Below are 23,791 nucleotides of genomic sequence, written 5' to 3' on the forward strand. Positions count from 1 at the left end.
AAAGTCACTCTCTCAGGCTAGGTAGACCAGACGGCTGTTTGTTTGTTATTTTATTTCTCCTCTGTGGCAGTGCCTTCATGACGCTAGCTCTCCTCGCTAGCCTGATCCCAGATCTGTATGTGTATGTACTTTATCTTTATCATGACTATCTGACTATCCAGTTACTTGTCATCATGGTTAATGCTATAAACCTATGGAACTAGGTTTGCCCTTTCCTCTCTTCTCTCCCTAAGTGATGTCATTCTGTTCTAGCTATTCTCTGTGCAGGTGGCCCATTGCTCTTCTGATATAAAAAGATCTCGAATGAAGCCCAGGTGGATTGCCTATTTGTATTTTGACACACAAACACTCAACACAACAGAGAAGGAATTACAGTTGATATCACATTCAACTTGAAACCAAAGGCGAAAAGTTTGACAGTTACTTCATATTGTCTCTATTAATGTATAACCTATTTTGATATTTGGCTGTAGATTCAAAGAACATCTATCACTGTCAACATTCCCAAACATTCATGTAATTATATTTACATACTGTATACATTCACAGTGTATGATAACATGAAACCATATCGAAAAAGCCATGTTCTCTCAAAACACAAACTCCTTTTTTGGGAGCATAATAAAAAAAGAATGGATACCCTCTCTGTTACATTAGATGGATGTTCCCTTGCTACAGAGAGGTTGTGCAGCATTAATATTCAACACAGTGATAATGATTTGAATAACACACTCTTCACCTCCTTCTCTTCAGTAACTAAGTGGCCTCTTATCTGAGTGACACGCACACACACACACAGGATAATCTAATTAATTCTCTCTCAGCAGCTTTTACATGCTGATGTATGGCAATGAAAAACAAACGGCCTGCTTGCACTCTGTGTGACAGACCTAAATCAAATCCGGCCAGCTCCATCTATTCAGAGGAGCCACTGGGAATATGTGCAGATGTCTGCTCAGCTGTACAGCCTGAGACCCCAGGAGACTTGCGGTCTGCCCTTACCTTGATGGTAGAGAGAGAGAAGCTGAACACTACAACATAGCAATTCACACTTTGCTGGGTCTGTATCAATATTATTAGGTGTGAAGTGGACAGACGCCATGCTGGTCAGATTGTTTAAACTGGACTCTATATCGTCTCCTACAGAAACCTGGCAGAAATAAAATGTTACATGACAATCAAAGCAATTCCTATAATGTAATTTGGCATGATCCTGACTCGAGAAATATCGTTGTCATTCTCAAAAATGCTTTTATAGTTAAAAGGAGCACGATCGTTACAGTATCATTTATGTCCTCCTTTCTAAAATGCTCTCTTGAAACATATGGGCCAAGAAAAATGTATTGGAGAATGCGGGCATCGATCCCGCTACCTCTCGCATGCTAAGCGAGCGCTCTACCATTTGAGCTAATTCCCCACTGCGCTTAGGTAACTCCAGTTATATATATATATAGTATATTACTCCCTACCAGCGCTGTGTTTGGTAGCCTAGTAGTACTGCTGTAAATTATAGGCTATAATAACTACATGCACACAATGCACACGCACACAAATCCACACTCTGAAATAAAAAATGAGTGTGTCTTGTGTTTAGTGTACGGTTGAATTTGCTATTAAGATTAGACTACATTTAGCCTAGCTACTACGACCTGCACAATGTTTTCTTTCGTGGATAGCAAGCATTGATACTAACGTTATTAGTTTAATGAGGTTTAACGTTACTGCTTCTACTGAAACATTGTAGCCTTCCTACTGGCACAACTTATCGTCATGCACTAACAGCAAATGCAACAATATAGCAGTTCAGTTGTTCCCTGTTACTTTCGCTGATTTACACATTCTGGTGCGCTCTTATAGTGATTAACTTTGTGCTGAAAATGTGTGAAATGCGGAACAGCCCAACGAGCCCAGTCCTGCAAAGAGTCAGCAGTTCCCATGCACTGCCAAAATCAAACAGCAATACGACAGGACACGGCAGGCTAACTGCAGGATAGAGAGCTATGAGTCAAGTACTGCACCATATCAATAACAGCCCAGCTGGAACAAACAACATACGGTCTATCTAACTTCAGACAGACAGTATTCTTGAAGAGATAATGGTAAGTCCTCTAATGTATGGGTTGGCTCTGTGTCTGGGCATCATGCAGTCTTTTTTCTTACTGTATGGGAGATTTCTGTACAGTAACCTTAAAGATGTGCTACAGTAGCCTAGTGCCGTACAGTGCAGATGATGAGAGGATCAAGGAGTGTGGTCAGGTTATTTGTTTACAATGTGGTCAGCAGCATATTTCAATGTTCCTGTTATAGGCAATTAAAATGTATAATATTGCAGAGGTGTCTGTAAAGGAACTTGCTGGAATAACAACCATTTATTACATGAATGCTATTAGTGTTAATATATATATATATATATATATATATATATATAAACATATGGGGGCGGGGCTCTGACATTCCCACTGGGCAAAACCGTATTTTTATTTTCCACGTCATTTCAACCCCACAAAAATATATGTTGAATCAACATGGAAAACGGATTGGATTTCAAAAAAGTCATATAAGAGAATTTCGTATTTTTTTCAATCAACTTTTAACCTAAATCCAATTACAGGGTGACATCTGGGTTGAATTCACTCACTTTAGTTAAGAACGCAACCAAACGTAAATCAAAACTAAATGTTGAAGTGACATCTGTGCCTAGTGGGTTGTCTCCATACAGGTGTAGACTAAAGTTGCACTTTAATCCAAAATACACCCCCCCTGTGTGATACAATTTCTGAAGAACTTTATTGAGCAGCTACAGCTCCTCACCCTTTCTCATGGAATTCTAGCATAGGCTGGTGCCAAGGGCGCAAACATTACAGGCTCCTTTCCCTTGTTGCTATCACATGGCAAACTGCACTCACCTACCACTGCATGAATGTAGCAGCTGATGTCATAGTAATACCAATTTACAATACACTCTTATCCAAAGTGACCTACAGTAGTGAGTGCATACATTTTTGTACTGGTCCCCCATGGGAATCAAACCCACAATCCTGGTGTTACAAGCACAATGCCCTACCAACTGACCCACACCTACCCTAAACAACATGCAATGGATGGCAGAGTGGTGTAAGGAAAATAACTTCACCCTCAACGTCAACAAAACAAAGAAGCTGATGGTGGACTACAGGAGACCAGATAGCGCACGCCACCATCCACATCAACGGGCCGCAGTGGAGAGGGTCAAAAGCTTAAAGTTCCTCGGCGTGCACATTACTTAGGACCTGAAATGGTCCCTTGACTCCCTTAACACCGACAGCGTGATGAAGAAGGCGCAACAGCGCCTCTTCAACCTCAGGAGGCTGAAGAAATTAATCTTCAACCCTAAGACCCTCACAAACTTTTACAGATGTACTGTTGATATCATTCTGTCGGGCTGTATGACTGCCTGGTATGGAAACTTCACAGCCCGCAACTGCAGGGCTCTCCAGAGGGTGGTGCGATCAGCCCAACTCATCATTGGGGGCACACTGCCTGCCCTTCAGGACACCTAGAGCACCCAGTGACACAGAAAGGCCAAGAAGATCATCAGCGACAGCCACGGCCTGTTCACACCGCTACCATCTAGAAGGCGGAGACAGTACAGGTGCATCAAAGCTGGGGTCGAGAGACTGATAATCAGCTTCTATATCCAGGTCATCAGACTGTTAAACAGTCATCACTAGCCGGCCTCCGCCCAGTACCCTGCCCTGAACCTTAGACACTGTCACTAGCCGGCTACCACCCGGTACTCTACCCTGCACCTTCTTCAGGCTAGGGTCCTTTTTTCTCAATTTCCGCCTGACTGACGTGCCCAAAGTCAACTGCCTGTAACTCAGGCCTAGAAGCAAGGATATTCATTCAATTGGTACCATTGGATAGAAAGCACTTTGAAGTTTGTAGAAATTTTAAAATATTGTATGAGACTATAACACAATTGAAATGTTAGGAGAAAATCCAAATAAACCATATTTTCTTTTTTTTGAGAGCCCATGCTCTTACAATGGAATGCATAGGGGCATATGCAATTCCAACTCCCAGATTGCAATTCCTATGGCTTCCACTAGATGTCACAGTCTTTGTTCAAGGTTTCAAGCTTGTAACTTGAATAATGAAGAAGAAATATGAGTTTTAGTATGACGACACCAGTTTGGAAATCTGTGTTTGAGCGCACGACTCTGCTAAATTTGCTTTCCTTTTCAACATACTTCTTTCCTTATGAAATATTATAGTTTAATTACATTTTAGGGTACCTGAGGAATAAATAGAAATGTATTTTGACTTGTTGAACCAAAGTTTAGGTGTAGTTTTTAGGATTACTCAAATTGACGGCGCCAACTAAATGTACTTTTTGGGATATAAAGAAGGATTTGATCTAACAAAATGACACTACATGTTGTAGCTGGGACCCTTTGGATTGCAAATCAGAGGAAGATTTTCAAAAAGTAAGTGAATATTTAATCGCTATATGTGAATTTATGAAACCTGTGCTGGTTGAAAAATATTTTGATTTGGGGCGTCGTCCTCAAACAATCGCATGGCATGCTTTCGCTGTAAAGCCTACTGTAAATCGGACAATGCAGTTAGATTACAATTTAAGCTTTTAACCGATATAAGACACTTGTATGTACCTAAATGTTTAATATCCATAATGTTTATTTATTTGAATCGCGGCCCTCCAATTTTACCGGAAGCTGTCGACAGGGATCCCGCTGGTGGGACGCCCAGTCCTAAGACTAGAGACTGCCTCTCTATGTACATAGCATCATTGAACACTAATCACTTTAATAATGTTTAAATACTGTTTTACCCACTTTATAGATACAGTTGAAGTCGGAAGTGGTTTTTCAACCACTCCACAAATTTCTTGTTAACAAACTATAGTTTTGGCAAGTCGGTTAGGACATCTACTTTGTGCACGACACAAGATATTTTTCAAAAAATTGTTTACAGACAGATTATTTCACTTATAACTCACTGTATCACAATTCCAGTAGGTCAGAAGTTGACATACACTAAGTTGACTGTGCCTTTAAACAGATTACCTGTAGTTCTATATCAAGGCCTGCCTTCAAACTCAGTGTCTCTTTGCTTGACATCATGGGCAAATCTAAAGAAATCAGCCAAGACCTCAGAAAAAAATTGTAGACCTCCACAAGTCTGGTTCATCCTTGGGAGTAATTTCCAAATACCTGAAGGTACCACGTTCATCTGTACAAACAATAGTACGCAAGTATAAACACCATGGCCGTCATACCACTCAGGAAGGAGACGCGTTCTGTCTCTTAAAGATTAACGTACTTTGTTTGCGAAAAGTGCAACTCAATCCCAGAACAACAGCTAAGGACCTTGTGAAGATGCTGGAGGAAACAGGTACAAAAGTAACTATATCCACAGTAAAACGAGTCGTATATCGACATAACTTGAAATGCCGCTCAGCAAGGAAGAAGCCACTGCTCCAAAACAGCCATAAAAAAGCCAGACTACGGTTTGCAACTGCACATGGGGTCAAAGATTGTACTTTTTGGAGAAATGTCCTCTGGTCTGATGAAACAAAAATAGAACTGTTTGGCCATAATGACCATTATGTTTGGAGGGAAAAGGGGGAGGAATGCAAGCCGAAGAACACCATCCCAACCGTGAAGCACAGGGGTGGCAGCATCATGTTGTGGAGGTGCTTTGCTGCAGGAGGGACTGGTGCACTTCACAAAATAAATGGCTTCATGAGGTAGCAAAATTATGTGGATATATTGAAGCAACATCTCAAGACATCAGTCAGGAAGTTAAAACTTGGTCGCAAATGGGTCTTCCAAATGGACAATGACCCCAAGCATACTTCCAAAGTTGTGGCAAAATGGCTTAAGGACAACAAAGTCAAGGTATTGGCGTGGCCATCACAAAGCCCTGACCTCAATCCCATAGGAAATTTGTGGGCAGAACTGAAAAAGTGTGTGTGAGGAAGGAAGCATACAAACCTGACTCAGTTACACCAGCTCTGACAGGAGGAATGGGCCAACATTCACCCAACTTATTGTGGGAATCAAATCAAATCAAATGTATTTATATAGCCCTTCTTACATCAGCTGATATCTCAAAGTGCTGTACAGAAACCCAGCCTAAAACCCCAAACAGCAAGCAATGAAGGTGTAGAAGCACGGTGGCTAGGAAAAACTCCCTAGAAAGGCCAAAACCTAGGAAGAAACCTAGAGAGGAACCAGGCTATGAGGGGTGGCCAGTCCTCTTCTGGCTGTGCCGGGTGGAGATTATAACAGCACATGGCCTAGATGTTCAAATGTTCATAAATGACCAGCATTGTCAAATAATAATAATCATAGTAGTTGTCGAGGGTGCAACAAGTCAGTAACACAAGAGTAAGTGTCAGTTGGCTTTTTCATAGCCGATCTTTGAGAGTATCTCTACCACTCCTGCTGTCTCTAGAGAGTTGAAAACAGCAGGTCTGGGACAGGTAGCACGTCCTATGAATAGGTCAGGGTTCCAGCAGGTCTGGGACAACAGGTCTGGGACAGGTAGCACGTCCCAACTTGTGGAAAGCTACCTGAAATGTTTGACCCAAGTTAAACAATTTAAAGGCAATGCTACCAAATACTAATTGAGTGTATGTAAACTTCTGACCCACTGGGAATGTGATGAAAGAAATCATTCTCTCTACTGTTATTCTGACATTTCACATTCTTAAAATAAAGTGGTGATTCTAACTGGAATTTTTACTAGGATTAAATGTCAGGAATTGTGAAAAACTGAGTTTAAATGTATTTGGCTAAGGTTTACGTAAACTTCCGACTTCAACTGTATTCTAGTCATGGCTCATCCTATATAACTACTAGAGGTCGACCGATTATGATTTTTCAATGCCGATACCGATTATTGGAGGGCCCAAAACGCCAATACCGATTAATCTGCCGATTTTTTAAATGTATTTATTTGTAATAATGACAATTACAACAATACTGAATGAACACTTATTTTAACTTAATATAATACATCAATAAAATCAATTTAGCCTCAAATAAATAATGAAACATGTTCAATTTGATTTAAATAATGCAAAAATAAAGTGTTGGAGAAGAAAGTAAAAGTGCAATATGTGCCAGGTAAGAAAGCTAACGTTTAAGTTCCTTGCTCAGAACATGAGAACATATGAAAGCTGGTGGTTCCTTTTAACATGAGTCTTCAATATTCCCAGGTAAGAAGTTTTAAGTTGTAGTTATTATAGGAATTATAGGGCTATTTCTCTCTATACGATTTGTATTTCATATACCTTTGACTATTGGATGTTCTTATAGGCACTTTAGTATTGCCAGTGTAACAGTATATCTTCCGTCCCTCTCCTCGCTCCTACCTGGGCTCAAACCAGGAACACATCGACAACAGCCACCGTCGAAGTAGCATTACCCATGCAGAGCAAGGGGAACAACTACTCCAAGTCTCAGAGCGAGTGACGTTTGAAACGCTATTAGCGCGCACCCGCTAACTAGCTAGCCATTTCACATCGGTTTCACCAGCCTAATCTTGGGAGTTGATATGCTTGAAGTCATAAACAGCGCAATGCATTGCGAAGAGCTGCTGGCAAAACGCACGAAAGTGCTGTTTGAATGAATGCTTACGAGCCTGCTGGTGCCTACCACCGCTCGGCCCGCAGCCCCGAGTCTACAGCGGCGGCCCGCAGCCCCGAGTCTACAGCGGCGGCCCGCAGCCCCGAGTCTACAGCGGCGGCCCGCAGCCCAGAGTCTACAGCGGCGGCCCGCAGCCCAGAGACTACAGCGGCGGCCCGCAGCCCAGAGTCTACAGCGGCGGCCCGCAGCCCAGAGTCTACAGCGGCGGCCCGCAGCCCAGAGTCTTCAGCGGCGGCCTGCAGCCCAGAGTCTTCAGCGGCGGTCGGCAGTTCAGAGCCTCCGGCGTTGATCCTCCTGTGACACAAATGCGGGGAGATCAGCGGGCGGAGTGGGGGCCACGCCCCGAACCGGAGCAGCAACCATGAGTAGATGCCCACCCGGACCCTCCGCTATAGGTTCAGGTTTGCGGCCATGAGTCCTCACCTTTGGGGGGGGGGGGGGGGTACTGTCACGCCCTAACCTGAGAGTCGTTTTTCTCTGTTTGGTTAGGTCAGGGTGTGACATGGGGTGGGCATTCTATGTGTTGTATGTCTATGTTGTTTTTTCTTGATTGGCCCTGTATGGTTTCCAATCAGAGGCAGCTGTCATTCGTTGTCTCTGATTGGGAATCATACTTAGGCAGCCCTTTTTCCCACAGTCAGTTGTGGAATCTTGTCTTTGTGTTGCATGTGTTTGCACGCATAGCTTTTCGTTCATTGTATTGTTTTTGCTGTTTCACATTTAAAATAAAGTATGATGAACCCAACTCACGCTGCGCCTTGGTCTACCTTTTACGATGGACGTTACATATACAGTGCCTTTGGAATGTATTCAGACAGCTTGACTTTTCCCACATTTTGTTACGTTACAGCCTTATTCTAAAATGTATTAAATAGTTTTCCCCTTCATCAATCTACACACAATAACCCATAATGATTTTTAGGAATTGTTGCTAATTTATTAAAAACTAAAAAATATGACATTTACATAAGTATTCAGACCTTTTACTCAGTACTTTGTTGAAGTACCTTTGGCAGCAATTACAACCTCGAGTCTTCTTGGGTATGACGCTACAAGCTTGGCACACCTGTATTTGGGGAGTTTCTCCCATTCTTCTCTGCAGATCCTCTCAAGCTCTGTCAGGTTGGATGGCGAGTGTCGCTGCACAGCTATTTTCAGGTCTGTCCAGAGATGTTTGATTAGGTTAAAGTTTGGGCTCTGGCTAGGCCACACAAGGACATTCAGAGACTTGTCCTGAAGCCACTCCTGTGTTGTCTTGGCTGTGTGCTTAGGGCCATTGTCCTATTTGAAGGTGAACCTTCGCCCCAGTCTGAGGTCCTGAGCGCTCTGGAGCAGGTTTTCATCAAGGATCTCTCTATACTTTGCTCCCTTCATCTTTGCCTCGATCCTGACTAGTCTCCCAGTCCCTGCCACTGAAAAACATCCCCACAGCATGCTGCCACCACCATGCTTCACCGTAGGGATGGTGCCAGGTTTTCTCCAGACATGAAACTTGGCATTCAGGCCAAAGAGTTCAATCTTGGTTTCATCAGACCAGAGAATCTTGTTTCTCATGGTCTGAGAGTCTTTAGGTGCCTTTTGGCAAACTCCAAGCGGGCTGTCATGTTTGGCTGGGCGGCCAGCTCTAGGAAGAGTCTTGGTGGTTCCGAACTTCTTCTATTTAAGATTCAAATCAAAGTTTATTTGCCACGTGCGCCGAATATAACAGGTGTAGCTTACTTACAGGCTCTAACCAATAGTGCAAAAAAGGTATTGGGTGAACAATAGGTAAGTAAAGAAATAAAACAACAGTAAAAAGACAGGCTATATACAGTAGTGAGGCTATAAAAGTAGCGAGGCTACATACAGACACCGGTTAGTCAGGCTGATTGAGGTAGTATGTACATGTAGATATGGTTAAAGTGACTATGCATATATGATGAACAGAGAGTAGCAGTAGCGTAAAAGAGGGGTTGGCGGGTGGGTGGCGGGACACAATGCAGATAGCCTGGTTAGCCACTGTGCGGGAGCACTGGTTGGTCTGGCCAATTGAGGTAGTATGTACATGAATGTATAGTTAAAGTGACTATGCATAAATGATAGTGTAGCATCAGCGTAAAAGAGGGGTTGGGGGTGGGGCGCACACAATGCAAATAGTCCGGGTAGCCATTTGATTACTTGTTCAGGAGTCTTATGGCTTGGGGGTAAAACCTGTTGAGAAGCCTTTTTGTCCTAGACTTGGCACTCCGGTACCGCTTGCCATGCGGTAGTAGAGAGAACAGTCTATGACTGGGGTGGCTGGGATCTTTGACAATTTTTAGGGCCTTCCTCTGACACCGCCTGGAGGCCATTGTGTTCTTGGGGATCTTCAATGCTGCAGCACATGTTTTAGTACCCTTCTCCAGATCTCAACCTCGACACAATCCTGTCTCGGAGCTCTACGGACAATTCCTTCGACCTCATGGCTTGGTTTTTGCTCTGACGTGCACTGTCAACTGTGGGACCTTATATAGACAGGTGTGTGCCTTTCCAAATCATGTCCAATCAATTGAATTTACCACAGTTGGTGAAACATCTCAAGGATAATCTATGGAAACAGGATGCACCTGAGATCAATTTTGAGTCTCACAGCAAAGGGTCTGAATACCTATGTAAATAAGGTATTTCTAAAAACCTGTTTACACTTTGTCATTCTGGGGTATTGTGTGTAGATTGCTCAGGAATTTGTTTAATTTAATCAATTTTAGAATAAGGCTGTAACGTAACAAAATGTGTAAAAAGTCAAGGGGTCTGAATAGTTTCCGAAGGCACCGTATCTTGTGTAAATTCATCCGATGTATGTATAGATTTCATTTGGATTACTGTTACATTGCTATTTGGGTTGTTAATTAGTTTCCTTCCGACATTTCTTGATTGACATTATACTCCATTGTTAGGCGCTAGTAACGTAAGCATTTCACTGCACCTGCCCTAACATTGGTAAACTGTGTACGTGACCAAAAAACTTTAATTTGATTTGTTTATAGGCTAGCCATATTAGAGCTTAGGAATGGCTAGCAGCACCATTGGATACTCCATAACTGGAACTTCACTGATTGGTCCTTCTCTGCCTCCCTTGCAGCTCTCCTCACAGCCCCTGTCCTTGGGGACAGTGACCTGCTTGGTCCTAATCTTTGGCCTCTATGCGACCTCCCTCCCTACCGATGCCGAGAAGGGAAGGAGGAAAGTTGTTCATGTACTCGGTAAGATCTCTCCTTCTCTCTATCCCCATCCCACACATGTTGCATCATTGTAATGAGAATGTTTTTTTTACGTTCCATGGGAGAATAAAAGAGCAGCTGTCTGGGTTTCAAAATAAGTGAGTTGCCAAACTTTATCTCTCCTCCAGGATTATTGGCAGTCAACTGTAGAAAATTGAATTTCTGTTTCATGTAGAATGAGGTAGGAGTCATGTTATCAGTAAAATGTGGCTAAATTCCATCCGCTTCCTATTCAAGCAGATGTTGATTTGGACTCTTAGAACAGTCTCTATCAACGCTGTGAAGAAGCTGTGTTCAGCCCGATTGGGAACTTGCTGATGCTGTACTGGCAACCAGCTACAGTATCACCTTGTTATCCTTCTTAATTATAATGTTATTATGATGTTACAAACCGTATGCCTCCACCTGGATACATCTCTATTCACGCCTGAAATCCCAACCTAGATTTATGTTTCAATGTATTCTGTAAACAGGTCTCAAAGCTCAGCGGTCGGTTACAAACATTTCAGAGTGCAGAGTTCCCAGCTCACAGTCATTATAAGCAGCTGTCATGGCTAATTGTAGGCTTTGTGATCTGTTCACAATAAGCAGACTCTTAGAATGAGAATCAGTCAGCTGTGTTGCTCAGTAACCCTCAGAGAAGAGCACTGTCACAAAGCCTAAGAGACGGCCTGGCTGCCAATGACGCAAACCAGAGCTGCTTGTACATTCCATTTCAAATAAAGTTGTCTCCTACCCACTGCTCTCATTCACTACCCCTCACAAATCTAAGACAACTGGGTAGGTGTAAGTTATAGCTCCCCCTACGCGTCATATTGATTTCCAATCCTGTTAGATTTGCGAAGTGGAGTGAACACGGGTGTAGATGTGGGTAGTCAAACACTTTCTGGAATGAAACACAGCTAAGGCCTTGGGGATTCAGCTTGCCTCAAAAGAACTGTGATGTAATAGGCAGTGCCAGTGACACAGAACAAGGCATGCTGGGACCTGGTGCTGATGATGAAACACACGTCTCTCAGGTGACATGTCTCCTCAGCCCATTGGCCCCCATAGGGGAAACAACAAGCTATCTAATTATATACACTTTCACCATCATAACCTTCTAACTAAAGTTTGGGTGGTTCCCATAACTTTAACAGTAATAATGTCCCTATATACTGTAGATCATCACACTATGAGAAAATCCTCCTTTTAAAAGTAAAGTACTGGTGCATCAGATCATTGATAAACAAACTGTAAGTCCTCCACAACCTTGCCTCACCTGACCATTCCTGTTCCTCTACTCCCCCTCTCTGCGTCCAGAGGATGACACTGGGGCAGTGATCGTTCAGACCGCCCCTGGTAAAGTGATCACCCACCGGGGAGGCTCCATCACCCTGCCCTGCCGCTACCACCATGAACCCGAGAGCTCTGACCCCAACCGCATCCGCATCAAGTGGACCAAGGTGACGGACGCGCTGGTGTTTGAGGATGTGTTCGTGGCATTGGGCCTCCAGCAGAGGTTGTTCGGGTCGTACCGGGGTCGTGTGTCCCTGGAGCAAAATGGACCGGGGGATGCCTCGGTCATCATCCACAACGTCACCTTGGAGGACTACGGACGATACGAGTGTGAGGTTACCAACGACATGGAGGACGATACGGGATTCGTCAACCTCGATCTTGAAGGTCAGAGGTTAAGGTTGAAGCGTTAAGGGTTAGATGGGTTCAGAGCCATGTATTTAGAGAGTTGAGCCACCTTTTAGAATGTTAAATATTGTTCTAATTCTAGACATACAGTTACATAGCATTATTTACCAGGTTTCTGAACACCCCAGCCATGAGCTGTTCACTTCCTTACCAACAGGCTCAGAGACAGTTTCTATTGTCAAGCCATCAGACTGCTGAACACTGGACTGACCACCTGCTCTGATTCTCCACACCTTAGCACACACACACACACATACTCATTCTAAACATTATACTTCCCATGTAATGTTAATCCTTAAGTCTATTGATGCACCCGTGCGTCAATCTAAGTAATATCATTTAAAAAAACAATCAAAATCCATCAGTTTAAGCTAGAGACATGCGTCTCAATCCACCGCATCCACCTACACTACCGTTCAAAAGTTTGGGGTCACTTAGAAATGTCCTTGTTTTTCATGAAAACATACATGAAATGAGTTGCAAAATGAATAGGAAATATAGTCAAGACATTGACAAGGTTCTAAATAATGATTTCTAATTGAAATAATAATTGTGTCCTTCAAACTTTGCTTTCGTCAAAGTATCCTCCATTTACAGAAATTACAGCCTTGCGGACCTTTGGCATTCTAGTTGTTCATTTGTTGAGGTAATCTGAATAGATTTCACCCCATGCAAGTTGGATTGGCTTGATGGGTATTTCTTACGTACCTTACAGTCAAGCTGCTCCCACAACAGCTCAATAGGGTTGAGATCCGGTGACTGTGCTGGCCACTCCATTATAAACAGATTACCAGCTGACTGCTTCTTCCCTAAATAGTTATTGCATAGTTTGGAGCTGTGCTTTGCATGGCGTTGCAAAATGGAGTGATAGCCTTCCTTCTTCATCATCCCTTTTACCGTGTACAAATCTCCCACTTTACCACCACCAAAGCACCCCCAGACCATCACATTGCCTCCACCATGCTTGACAGATGGCATCAAGCACTCCTCCAGCATCTTTTCATTTTTTCAGAGTCTCATAAATGTTCTTCTTTGTGATCCGAACACCTCAAACTTAGATTTCTGTCCATAACTTTTTTCCAATCTTCCTCTGTCCAGTGTCTGTGTTCTTTTGCCCATCTTAATCTTTTATTTTTATTGGCCAGTCTGAGATATGGCTTTTTCTTTGCAACTCTGCCTAGAAGGCCAGCATCCCGGAGTCGCCTCTTCACTGTTGACGTTGAGACTGGTGTTTTGCGGGTACTATTTAATGAAGCTGCAAGTTGAGGACTTGTGAGTCGTCTGTTTCCCAAACTAGACACTCTAATGTACTTGTCCTCTTGCTCAGTTGTGCACCAGGGCCTCCCAATCTTCTATTCTGGTTAGAGCCAGTTTGCACAGTTCTGTGAAGGAAGTAGTACACAGCGTTGTACGAGATCTTCAGTTTGTTAGCAATTTCTCGCATGGAATAGCCTTAATTTCTCAGAACAAGAATAGACTGACGAGTTTCAGAAGAAAGTTCTTTGTTTCTGGCCATTTTGAGGCTGTAATCGAACCCACAAATGCTGATGCTCCAGATAGTCAACTAGTCTAAAGAAGGCCAGATTTATTGTTTCTTTAATCAACACAAAACAGTTTTCAGCTGTGCTAACATAATTGCAAAAGGGTTTTCTAATGATCAATTGGCCTTTGAAAATGATACATTTGGATTAGCTAACACAACGTGCCATTGGAACACAGGAGTGATGGTTGCTGATAATGGGCCTCTGCACGCCTATGTAGATATTCCATAAAAAATCTGCCGTTTCCAGCTACAATAGTAATTTACAACATTAACAATGTCTACACTGTATTTGATGTCATGTTAATGGACAAAAAATTGCTTTTCTTTCAAAAACAAGGACATTTCTAAGTGACCCTAAACTTTTGAACAGTAGTGTATGTCGGCTTTCCGCATCTGCGGTGGAAGGTGGCCGAGCTACAGCAGTGTTTTTCAGACCATGAGAAACCCGAAATTGGGTCTTCTTACAAAAAGTCTGTAGCTTCCAAACGGTTTGGCCTAAAAACGAATATGACCACTCTGTGGCGGTCATACTCTCATTTGAAGGTCACGGGACTCGTGTGAAGGTAAGCCAAACAAATTAATGAAAGTATGTAGGTAGTTTTGTGCCGACAAAAATAAGGGGTTAAATATGTGTCCAAAAAAAATAAAATATATCCTGAGTTTTCTTATCTCCTAGATATAGAACAGACACTTCAAAACCAAATTCCCTATGATTTTTTTGGGACTGTCTTTTTTGCATTTATGAATGTGTTATTCAGTGCGTTTCTATGGGCTATAGTAGTAAAGGGCAAATTCAATATTCTATCAAATAATATATATTTTTATACCTAAAGGGGTCCAGAAATTCAAAATAAAATAGATAAATAATCCATGTTATGACCATCTTAAAAAAAATCCATATGTTATCTTAGTAGAACTTGTCCTCATAGCTCAGTATCTCTCTCTCTCTTTCCCCCAGGTGTGGTGTTCCCCTACTATCCCCGGGTGGGGCGCTACAAGCTCAACTACCACCAGGCTGAGGACGTGTGTAAGGAGCAGGATGCCATCCTGGCCTCCCATGCCCAGCTCCACAAGGCCTGGCTGGATGGACTGGACTGGTGCAACGCTGGCTGGCTGGAGGACGGCTCCGTCCAGTACCCCATCTCCCACCCCCGGGACCAGTGTGGCCGCAAGGACACCCCTGCAGGGGTACGCAACTACGGCTACAGACACAAAGAGGATGAGCGATATGATGCCTTCTGTTTCACCTCCAACCTCAATGGTGAGTGTGGGGATGTGTGGGCTTTCTTTCCTTGAACAGATGAGATATGTGAACATTGATAGGTGAGGTGTAGATTCCCCAGATATCTTTCCACCATATTGCCTCTGCTCTGACTATACAGTGTTTTCAGGTCTGTGTGGATGACGAATGTAAATCTTGATGGGGCAATAAAACAGAAAACAAACAGCAGTCCCAACATCTTACCACTGCTACACCTGGCAATCAGCGGAGCCTTGTCTGGCAGTGAAACAGTTCTTTCAGCCTCATTTACTGCCTTTAAAAAAAAACATAGCTGGCTGACTTGCTTAAACAAATGTGGTTTCTAATGACAATTGAGATTAACAAATTATGGCATAAGGGGACGACAAGCAGATAAGAGGCAATTCTTAATTTTGATTAAGACATTAATGAGCGAGCCCTGTACACCAAGTCAGAACCTTAGGAATAATTTACATTTTACATTTTAGTCATTTAGCAGACTGTCACGGGCTGGCTCAAGAAAGCAGGTAGAGTCAGGCGCAGGAGACAGAGAATTCTTGACCACACTTCTTTATTCCAGAAAATAGATATGGTCGCCAAAAAATAGGGACGCAGCCCTTAAATACTTCTGCGGTGGTGAACCCAAAGAAACCAACCACAGGCAGAGGAAAACCAGCACACGTTCCTCAAGCACACAAAACGGACAAGAAACATAATCACGCACAAACACAGACATCCTACGCTAAACTAAATAACCCCCCCTACTAATAACTAACCCAAAACAGGTGCGTGCCTACCTAGACCTAACCAACAGAAAGTGAAACAAAAAAGGATCGATGGCAGCTAGTAGGCCGGCGACGACAACCGCCGAGCTCCGCCCGGCCGAGGAGGGGCGCCACCATCCGTCGGTGTCGTGACACAGACGCTCTTTTCCAGAGCGACTTACAGTAGTGAATGCATACATTTCATACATGTTCTTCTCTGTACTGGTCCCCCGTGGGAATAATAATAAAGGGGGCATATAAGCAGACAATGAAAGCTCTTACAACATTCGATTACATTTCTCTAAAACAGGTTATAGGCTACATGTGCACCACGAAGTCAGAACAGTAGGCGAAATTAAGAGGGGTAAATAGACCAAATTATTAGGGTGAGGCACATGTGCTACTAACAGCTTACTACACAACATACACTTAGTATTACTTTCTTAGCTACAGTATACATATCTCAGCGGCATATTACATCATTTATGCAGCAGCATTCAATACATTCTTGGACACCTTGTTGTGCTGTGCTCACTTGAACAGGAAGGTGACACGGTGGTCCTTCGTGGGCAAAATTTGTCATCAAACTCTGGCATTCTCTGGATTTATGGTGCTTTCAAGACAACTGGGAACTCGGAAAAAAACAAGGTCGAATCATGATGACATCATTGATCTTCAGGTCGTAGCTCTAGAAAGAGACCTGAGTTCCTGATTTACAATTCCGAGTTGGATGACCGTTCAAAACTTATTTCCCAGTCGGAGCTCGTTTTTTTTCTGGAATTCCCAGTTGTCTTGAACTCACTGAAGTTAACAGTTGTTTTGGGCGATGCAAAAAATCATGGTTCATTGACAGCATGGCCAATGTTGAATGTTTATCATTTTAAACAGATTTAGGACCACACAGCCACTCCACTGAATAGCAGGCTAGTGATTGCTTTCTAATGCTTGCAGTTAGCCACTGTCACTGATTACTTCCAAATCACTCATTGTTTAATTTGTGATTTCCAACTTGTTGTGTAATGTTTATGTCCAATGGCCGATGAGCACCGATACGTTTTATCTATAATTTCTCTTCATTATTTCTCTTCATATCACAAGGATTTAAAAGGATTTACCAGTAGATTGTTGACTTGATTCATGATGATGACTGCAAGCTAAGATTTTGAAAGTATGATGTTGACATGATCAGTCCAATCAAAGCTACTGTAGACATAATGTGAATTGACGTCATTTTATCTGTGGCCAATGACCTTGAGCCTTCTTGGATGGGCACTTCTAATGTAACTCTATGGCAGCACCCAAGGGCCTTGAATTTTTTTAGGTCTACCTTTAGACTTGGCAGTGATGTACTGTCCCCACGAGTGACAGAACACTGAGCTAATCATGGCGTAACTACACTGCGTGCACAATTATTTGGCAAGTGAATATTCTGATCTTATCATTATTTCTATTCACATTTTCGAACTCCAAACCATATAAACTTGAATGCTTATTGGATTTAATCATTTTCAGGTGATATGTATTTGTATAATGAGGGAGGGTGTGGTGAAAGTGAATAACACCTTATATCAAGGTGTACATAATTATTAGGCAGCCTCATTACCTCAGGTAAAATGGGCCAAAAAAGAGATTTAACTGATACTGAAAAGCCAAAAATGTAAAATGCCTTTCAGACGGATGCGACACTCTTTAAATAGCTAAACTATTGAGGCGTGACCACCGGACAATCAAACGTTTTGTTGTGAATAGTCAACTGGGGCGCAAAAAACGCATGGGGAAGGAAAGGCGCAAATTAACTGCAAAAGACTTGAGAAGAATTAAACGTCAAACTACCAGGAACCCATTATCCTCCAGTGCCACCGTATTCCAGAACTGTAACCTACCTGGAGTGTTCAAAAGTACAAGGTGTCAAGTGCTCAGAGACATGGCCAAGGTCAAGAAGACTGAAACAAGACCACCACTGAATAAGATTCACAAGTTGAAGCGTCAAGATTGGGCAAAGAAATACCTGAAGACAGATTTTTCAAAGGTTTTATGGACAGATGAAATGAAAGTGACTCTTGATGGACCAAATGGATGGGCCCGTGGCTGGATCAGTAATGGACACAGGGCACCACTTTGAGTCAGGTGCCAGGAAGGTGAAGGAGGGGTACTGGTATGGGCTGCTATCATTGAGGATGAGGTAGTTGGACCTTTTCGGGTTGAAGATGGACTGAAACTCAACTCCCAAACCTACTGCCAGTTTCTGGAAGATTCTTTCATCAAACAGTGGTACAGGAAGAAGTCCTCAGCATTCTAGAAGGCCATGATCTTTATGCAGGACAATGCTCCATCACATGCATCCAAGTACTCCACTGCTTGGCTAGCCAGCAAGGGCCTCAAAGATGCCTGAATAACGACCTGGCCCCCTTCCTCACCTGACTTAAATCCTATTGAGAACTTGTGGGCCCTTCTCAAACGTGAGATTTACATTGAGGGAAGTTGTTGCTACTTCAGCGAAAATTGATCGTGAACAGATCAAGAAACTGACAGACTCCATGGATGGAAGGCTCATGGCAGTTCTTGAAAATAAGGGTGGCTATATTGGTCACAGAATATTTTTGAAAGGCCAAAAATGTTATGTAATTGTCATTTTGTGTTACTTATCTGTTACACTTACTCTAAAAATTGAGAATCAACAAGTGAGTTGAGAGAAATGATTTTTGTAATTTAGTTGCCTAATAATTGTGCACACTTATATATTTCCCTGAGAAAGACAAAACTCACTTCTCCTTTGTTAAACATTCAGGTTTGAGGTTCAATAACATTTTGGATTGACTGAGAGCATTGTGTTTGTTCAACAGTAAAATTAATCCAGAGGAATACAATTTGCCTAACAATTGTGCACGCAGTGTAGAGAACATTTCCAATACCTACGCTCCGTTTTTTCCGCTGGCTGCACCACCACCACAGAAGCACTGAGCTAGGCTGAAACACCTGTATTTTGGAGCTGCCTTACTCAAGAAAGCAAAAAAGAGACCATGTTTGTATGTGGCTTTATTAACAATACTTTTTTTATCGTTGTTTGCAAACTGATATGTGACACGTGTTATTTCCCCACAATTTTTGGGAGTTATTTGTATTTTTTTTTTTTGATTTTGCTAAAAATGTGGGGCTCAAAAACAAAAAATGTGGGGCTCCCACCTCCCCTGAATGATGGGTCGTCACTGGTAAGGAGACTACGCGAGGTGTATTGCGATGCAGCCATAGAGTCCACAGTGGGAAGTGGGGCATGTCTCTGATCTCTGCACCGTGATCCCCTAAGCCCGAGGCCATCGGATTTGAGTCAGTCCCTGTTTTGATTCTGCCCTCTTAAAAGGGCCACAGCGTCTAATGATATTCTTTCTTGAACATTAAAGCAAAATAGTCCTTTTTGCCAAGAGCTGAACTATCTGAGCTAGAGAAGAGAACAACACACTAGCCGTAGTCGAACTTTAACCTGGTACTTCATAGTGGAGACCTAACAGTCTCTTCATTGCCTCCCCAGTGAGTTAATTACAGTCAACAGACAACAGACATTCTGGCCTGAAATGTGGGCTATCTTCAGGAGCGATGGTGGGTGATACTGTTGCACTGACCAGCTGGAAGATATTTACCCAGTAGCCCTTGGGGAATTATAAGACAATATTACTCCCTAACAGGCAGCAGCCACATAAATAAACGGAAACAAGACTGCTGTCAGCCATTCTGTGGTAGAAAATGACCCTATGTTTTCTAGGTTAGCTTGTTTATTCCTCTCTGTAAAAACGTAACTCGGCTTCATTTCAGAGCTAACACTTTCTACAATCATGATCCCATAACTGTAAATGCTTCTGGCGAGAAGTCTTCCTAGAGCAAGATGAAATTAGAACTGTAAGTATTTTACAGTAATTTTGAGCGAGAGCACTGTCCACCGCCGCTGCATGCTGTTCGATTTTGAGTGGCTGCCCAGACGGATGTTTGGTTTTTGAGATTCGGAACACATTCTGCAGGCAAGGGATCAAACTTTTCTGGTCTATGAGAACTCATAATCTCTCCCCTAAGGGTGTCTGCTGCTGTTATTTCATGTGGTTCTCTCTCTATCTCCTTCTCTCTTTCTTTCCCTCACACCCCTGACAATTTATCTTTCTCACCCTCTGTCTCACTCCTTTCACTTCCCCTCCCCTCCCCTCCCCTCCCCTCCTCACTCACTCACTCACTCACTCACTCACTCACTCACTCACTCACTCACTCACTCACTCACTCACTCACTCACTCACAAACTTCTCTCCCCCCTCTCCCCTCCTCTCTCCTCCAGGTAAGGTGTATTTCCTGAAGCGCTTTAAGAAGGTGAATTATTCTGAAGCAGTGAAGGCGTGCCTTCGTGATGGCTCCGTGGTGGCCAAGACGGGCCAGCTCTATGCTGCCTGGAAGATCCAGCTGCTGGACCGCTGTGAAGCTGGCTGGCTGGAGGATGCAAGCATCCGCTACCCCATCGTCAACCCACGTACCCGCTGCGGAGGGCCCCAACCGGGGGTCCGCCACCTGGGCTTCCCTGACTTGAAGTTCCGCCTCTACGGGGTCTACTGCTTTCGCAAGAATGAAGAGAGTGTTAATGGTGATGTGGTGAAGTCGACCCAGGGCCCAAGGAAGAGCAGCAAGGACATCCCCATGAACACCACCTCCACCAGAACCATCTAGAGAGAGAGAGAGAGACAGAGGAGGGTTAAGATCCCTGCCTGTACAACATAGCTCCATCCATTGCTTTAACTAAACAACATGGATAAACATCACTGACAACACATGCTAATTAGCAGGATTCACCAGAAAGGGAAAGTAACTGCTTTGTTCAAAAAGGGGCGGAATATTTATCTCTGGGATTTCTCCTGTCTGGTGTTAAATGAGGTGCCAGTTTGTTGAGAGCTTTCTGTGCGCCTTTCACTGTCTCAGAGAGGCTTAGCTGGTAACTGCAGCTGATCATCATTTCTCAGGCACATCAAGATTGGAAAGCCTTTCATTAAATAACTCCATAGTTGACTATGTGTCTGTTGGAGGCATGGAGAGAGGCCACATGCATGATGGGGTCTCAGACTCCACAGTGTGTTCTGGTCTCAATGTGGCTTCATTTCCAGAGAAAAAGGCCCTTTGCGAGAGGCACTCGACTTCGAGCAGTGCCAGCCAGAGAGAGTCATATTAATTAGTGTGCAGTACAGACAGAGACAGAAAGACAGAGATAATTTACTATGTCTGTCTGAGTGTAATGAATGTAGCACATTAAGAGATCCTCTCCCTCAGAGGCCTGATTAGCAGAGACTGATGATGAGCTTTAAAGCAGACTACTAATGCCTGATCAATCTGTGAATGTTGCCAGTTGCCAGCATGATGCCCAAGCTTTGCCTGGCATGGCGGGGCACTGCTCAGAGGTGCCCTTTGAGTTTACTGCGCCCCCAGTCGCCTGCCTCTGGGCACAAACTGGTTGAATCAATGATGTTTCCACATCATTTCAACAAAAATATGTAATGTGATGATGTTGAATCAACGTGAAAACTGGTTAGATTTGCAAAAAGTAATCAACATAAGGGAATTCCGTCTTTTTTTCACCCAATTCTGAACTTAAATCCAATGACGTGACATTTTGTGTTTATTTCACGTTGAATTCACGTTAGTTGACAACTCAACCAAATGTAAATCAAAACTAGACATTGAAATGGTGTCTGTGCCGAGTGAGCAGTTGCCATGTTTGGGTAGAGCCAATTATTAAACGTTATTCACCTCAGTAACTAAGTAAGTACTGGCATGCCATACCAGAGCTCAATAAACATAGTAGTGAATATTGCACTTGGATATACTTTATGACGAAATGGTTAGTCTATAGCAAGCATGTTATACCCTGATGCGATTTTAGTATCTGGGGCTGAAGCTGAACTAACTGAACTATGTTATAGCTGCTTTAATAGCTGCTTAATTACCTCATATTTCTATGCAGCCATGGCTATCGATTGCACTCTTTGTTCAATTGTGAAATAGCGCAAGATTTTAACTGTATTGGTCATTATCTCGATGCATGAATGTATCTATAGTTAGGGCTATATGCTGATGCTGTGCTACAAAAGTAACAAATGAGATCTTGACAATGTTGTTAAAAAATTCTGATTCTGTGATATTCTGTCTTTGCATTTTCATCATCTCTACTGTGATATCATAATAAACATAACTAAATGAGACTGTATCAGTCGTCTTGAAGTGTTTGTTTCTGAGCAGCACTAGAGTGCAGGCTTTAGTGGAACAACACTTTGTGCACTGCCAACACAACAAAAGTGACAATGTCATTTCCATAGCAACAGTCTTAACGAACCCAAATCAAGTTCAAGGCAAACTGATAACATGAAATAATCATTCTGCTAAGTGATACACTTGAGTAAAGCAAATTGGAATGATTGAGTGAGCTGTAGCTACATCCTCGACAGCATAACCACGTTTGTTGAAACATTTGTTAAAGACACATTCAAATGCCATGAAGACATATTGTGAGTATTTAAAAAAACAATCATTAGAACAGTGTTCATCAGCCAAATCAATCTCTGCTATGAATTATAAGTCTACCGGCATAGAAACTAAAGGAATTAACAGAGGCGAAGCCCTGAGTCATATTGACATTTATATTTCAGGGGTATTCATTATCTAGTCCACATTTCAATATTGAAGTATGCTTGGCTGATCTGGTGTTGGTTCTTGAAATGCTTAAACTCAGAGGTGATTAAGTTATTCATATTTAACTACACAATGTTACAACTTATTTTATGGAAGGCAAATGAGTGTAGTAATGATCAGACCAAAACGCAGCGGGAACGTGTATACTCATCTTCTTTTTAATGTTGAAGAAGGAAAACAAACAAATCACGTATACAAAAACAATAAACAACACTAAACAGTCCTGTCAGGTGTACAGACACTAAACAGGAGACAACTACCCACAAACCCCCATAGCAAAACATCCCTATACATAGGACCTTCAATCAGAGGCAATGAGGAACAGCTGCCTCCAATTGAAGGTCAATCAAAAACCCTAAACATAGAAATAGAAAGACTAGACTAGAACATAGAAATATACTAACATAGAACATAACCAAAAACCCCGAAACACTCTAAACAAACACCCCTCTTACATAATAACATAACCCAACAAACCCCAAACCACATAAAACAAACACCCCCTGCCACGTCCTGACCAAACTACAATAACAAATAACCCCTTTACTGGTCAGAACGTGACAATGAGACCGTCTGATTTATTTTACTCCTAAATTATTATGATATTTTAAAAGTGCTATGCAAACTTGAAGTTTCATATCAAATCAAATCAAATTGTATTTGTCACATGCGCCGAATACAACAGCTGTAGAACTTACAGTGAAATGTTTTAACCAACAATGCAGTTAAAAAAAAGTAAGAAATAAAAGAGAGTGTTAAATGAATTAAAGAGCAGAAATAAAATAACAATAGCGAGGCTATATACTGGGGGTACCGGTACAGAGTCAATGTGCGGGGGCACTGGTTAGTTGAGGTAATTGAGGTACTATGTATATGTAGGTAGAGTTATTAAAGTGACTATGCATAGATAATAACAGAGAGTAGCAGCAGCGTAAAAGAGGGGGTGCAATGCA

At 42.6% G+C, this 23,791-nt stretch overlaps 1 protein-coding gene and 1 non-coding gene across 2 annotated transcripts; one reads left to right on the forward strand and one right to left on the reverse strand.

The window, feature by feature from the left end:
• Window positions 1–1,344: 1,344 nt before the first annotated feature.
• Window positions 1,345–1,417, reverse strand: trnaa-agc (transfer RNA alanine (anticodon AGC)). Its single transcript has one exon. It is a non-coding gene; the product is annotated as a tRNA-Ala (tRNA).
• A 407-nt stretch (window positions 1,418–1,824) lies between these two features.
• Window positions 1,825–22,356, forward strand: LOC115158199 (hyaluronan and proteoglycan link protein 4-like). Its single transcript, XM_029706854.1, has 5 exons — window positions 1,825–2,099; window positions 10,759–10,879; window positions 12,200–12,562; window positions 15,085–15,387; window positions 20,446–22,356. Exons 1-5 carry the CDS (start codon window positions 2,097–2,099, stop codon window positions 20,826–20,828), a joined length of 1,173 nt encoding a protein of 390 aa, XP_029562714.1. The 5' UTR covers window positions 1,825–2,096; the 3' UTR covers window positions 20,829–22,356.
• The last annotated feature ends 1,435 nt before the right edge of the window (window positions 22,357–23,791 follow it).

This window comes from Salmo trutta, chromosome 22 (assembly GCF_901001165.1).
Source record: "Salmo trutta chromosome 22, fSalTru1.1, whole genome shotgun sequence".
NCBI classification, from domain to species: domain Eukaryota; kingdom Metazoa; phylum Chordata; class Actinopteri; order Salmoniformes; family Salmonidae; genus Salmo; species Salmo trutta.

Excerpts from the sequence above, each read along its gene's own strand:
- LOC115158199 (XM_029706854.1), top strand. Across the intron at positions 10,880-12,199 it reads GAAAGTTGTTCATGTACTCG|AGGATGACACTGGGGCAGTG; the intron begins GTAAGATCTCTC and ends CTCTGCGTCCAG. Across the intron at positions 12,563-15,084 it reads CGTCAACCTCGATCTTGAAG|GTGTGGTGTTCCCCTACTAT; the intron begins GTCAGAGGTTAA and ends TCTTTCCCCCAG.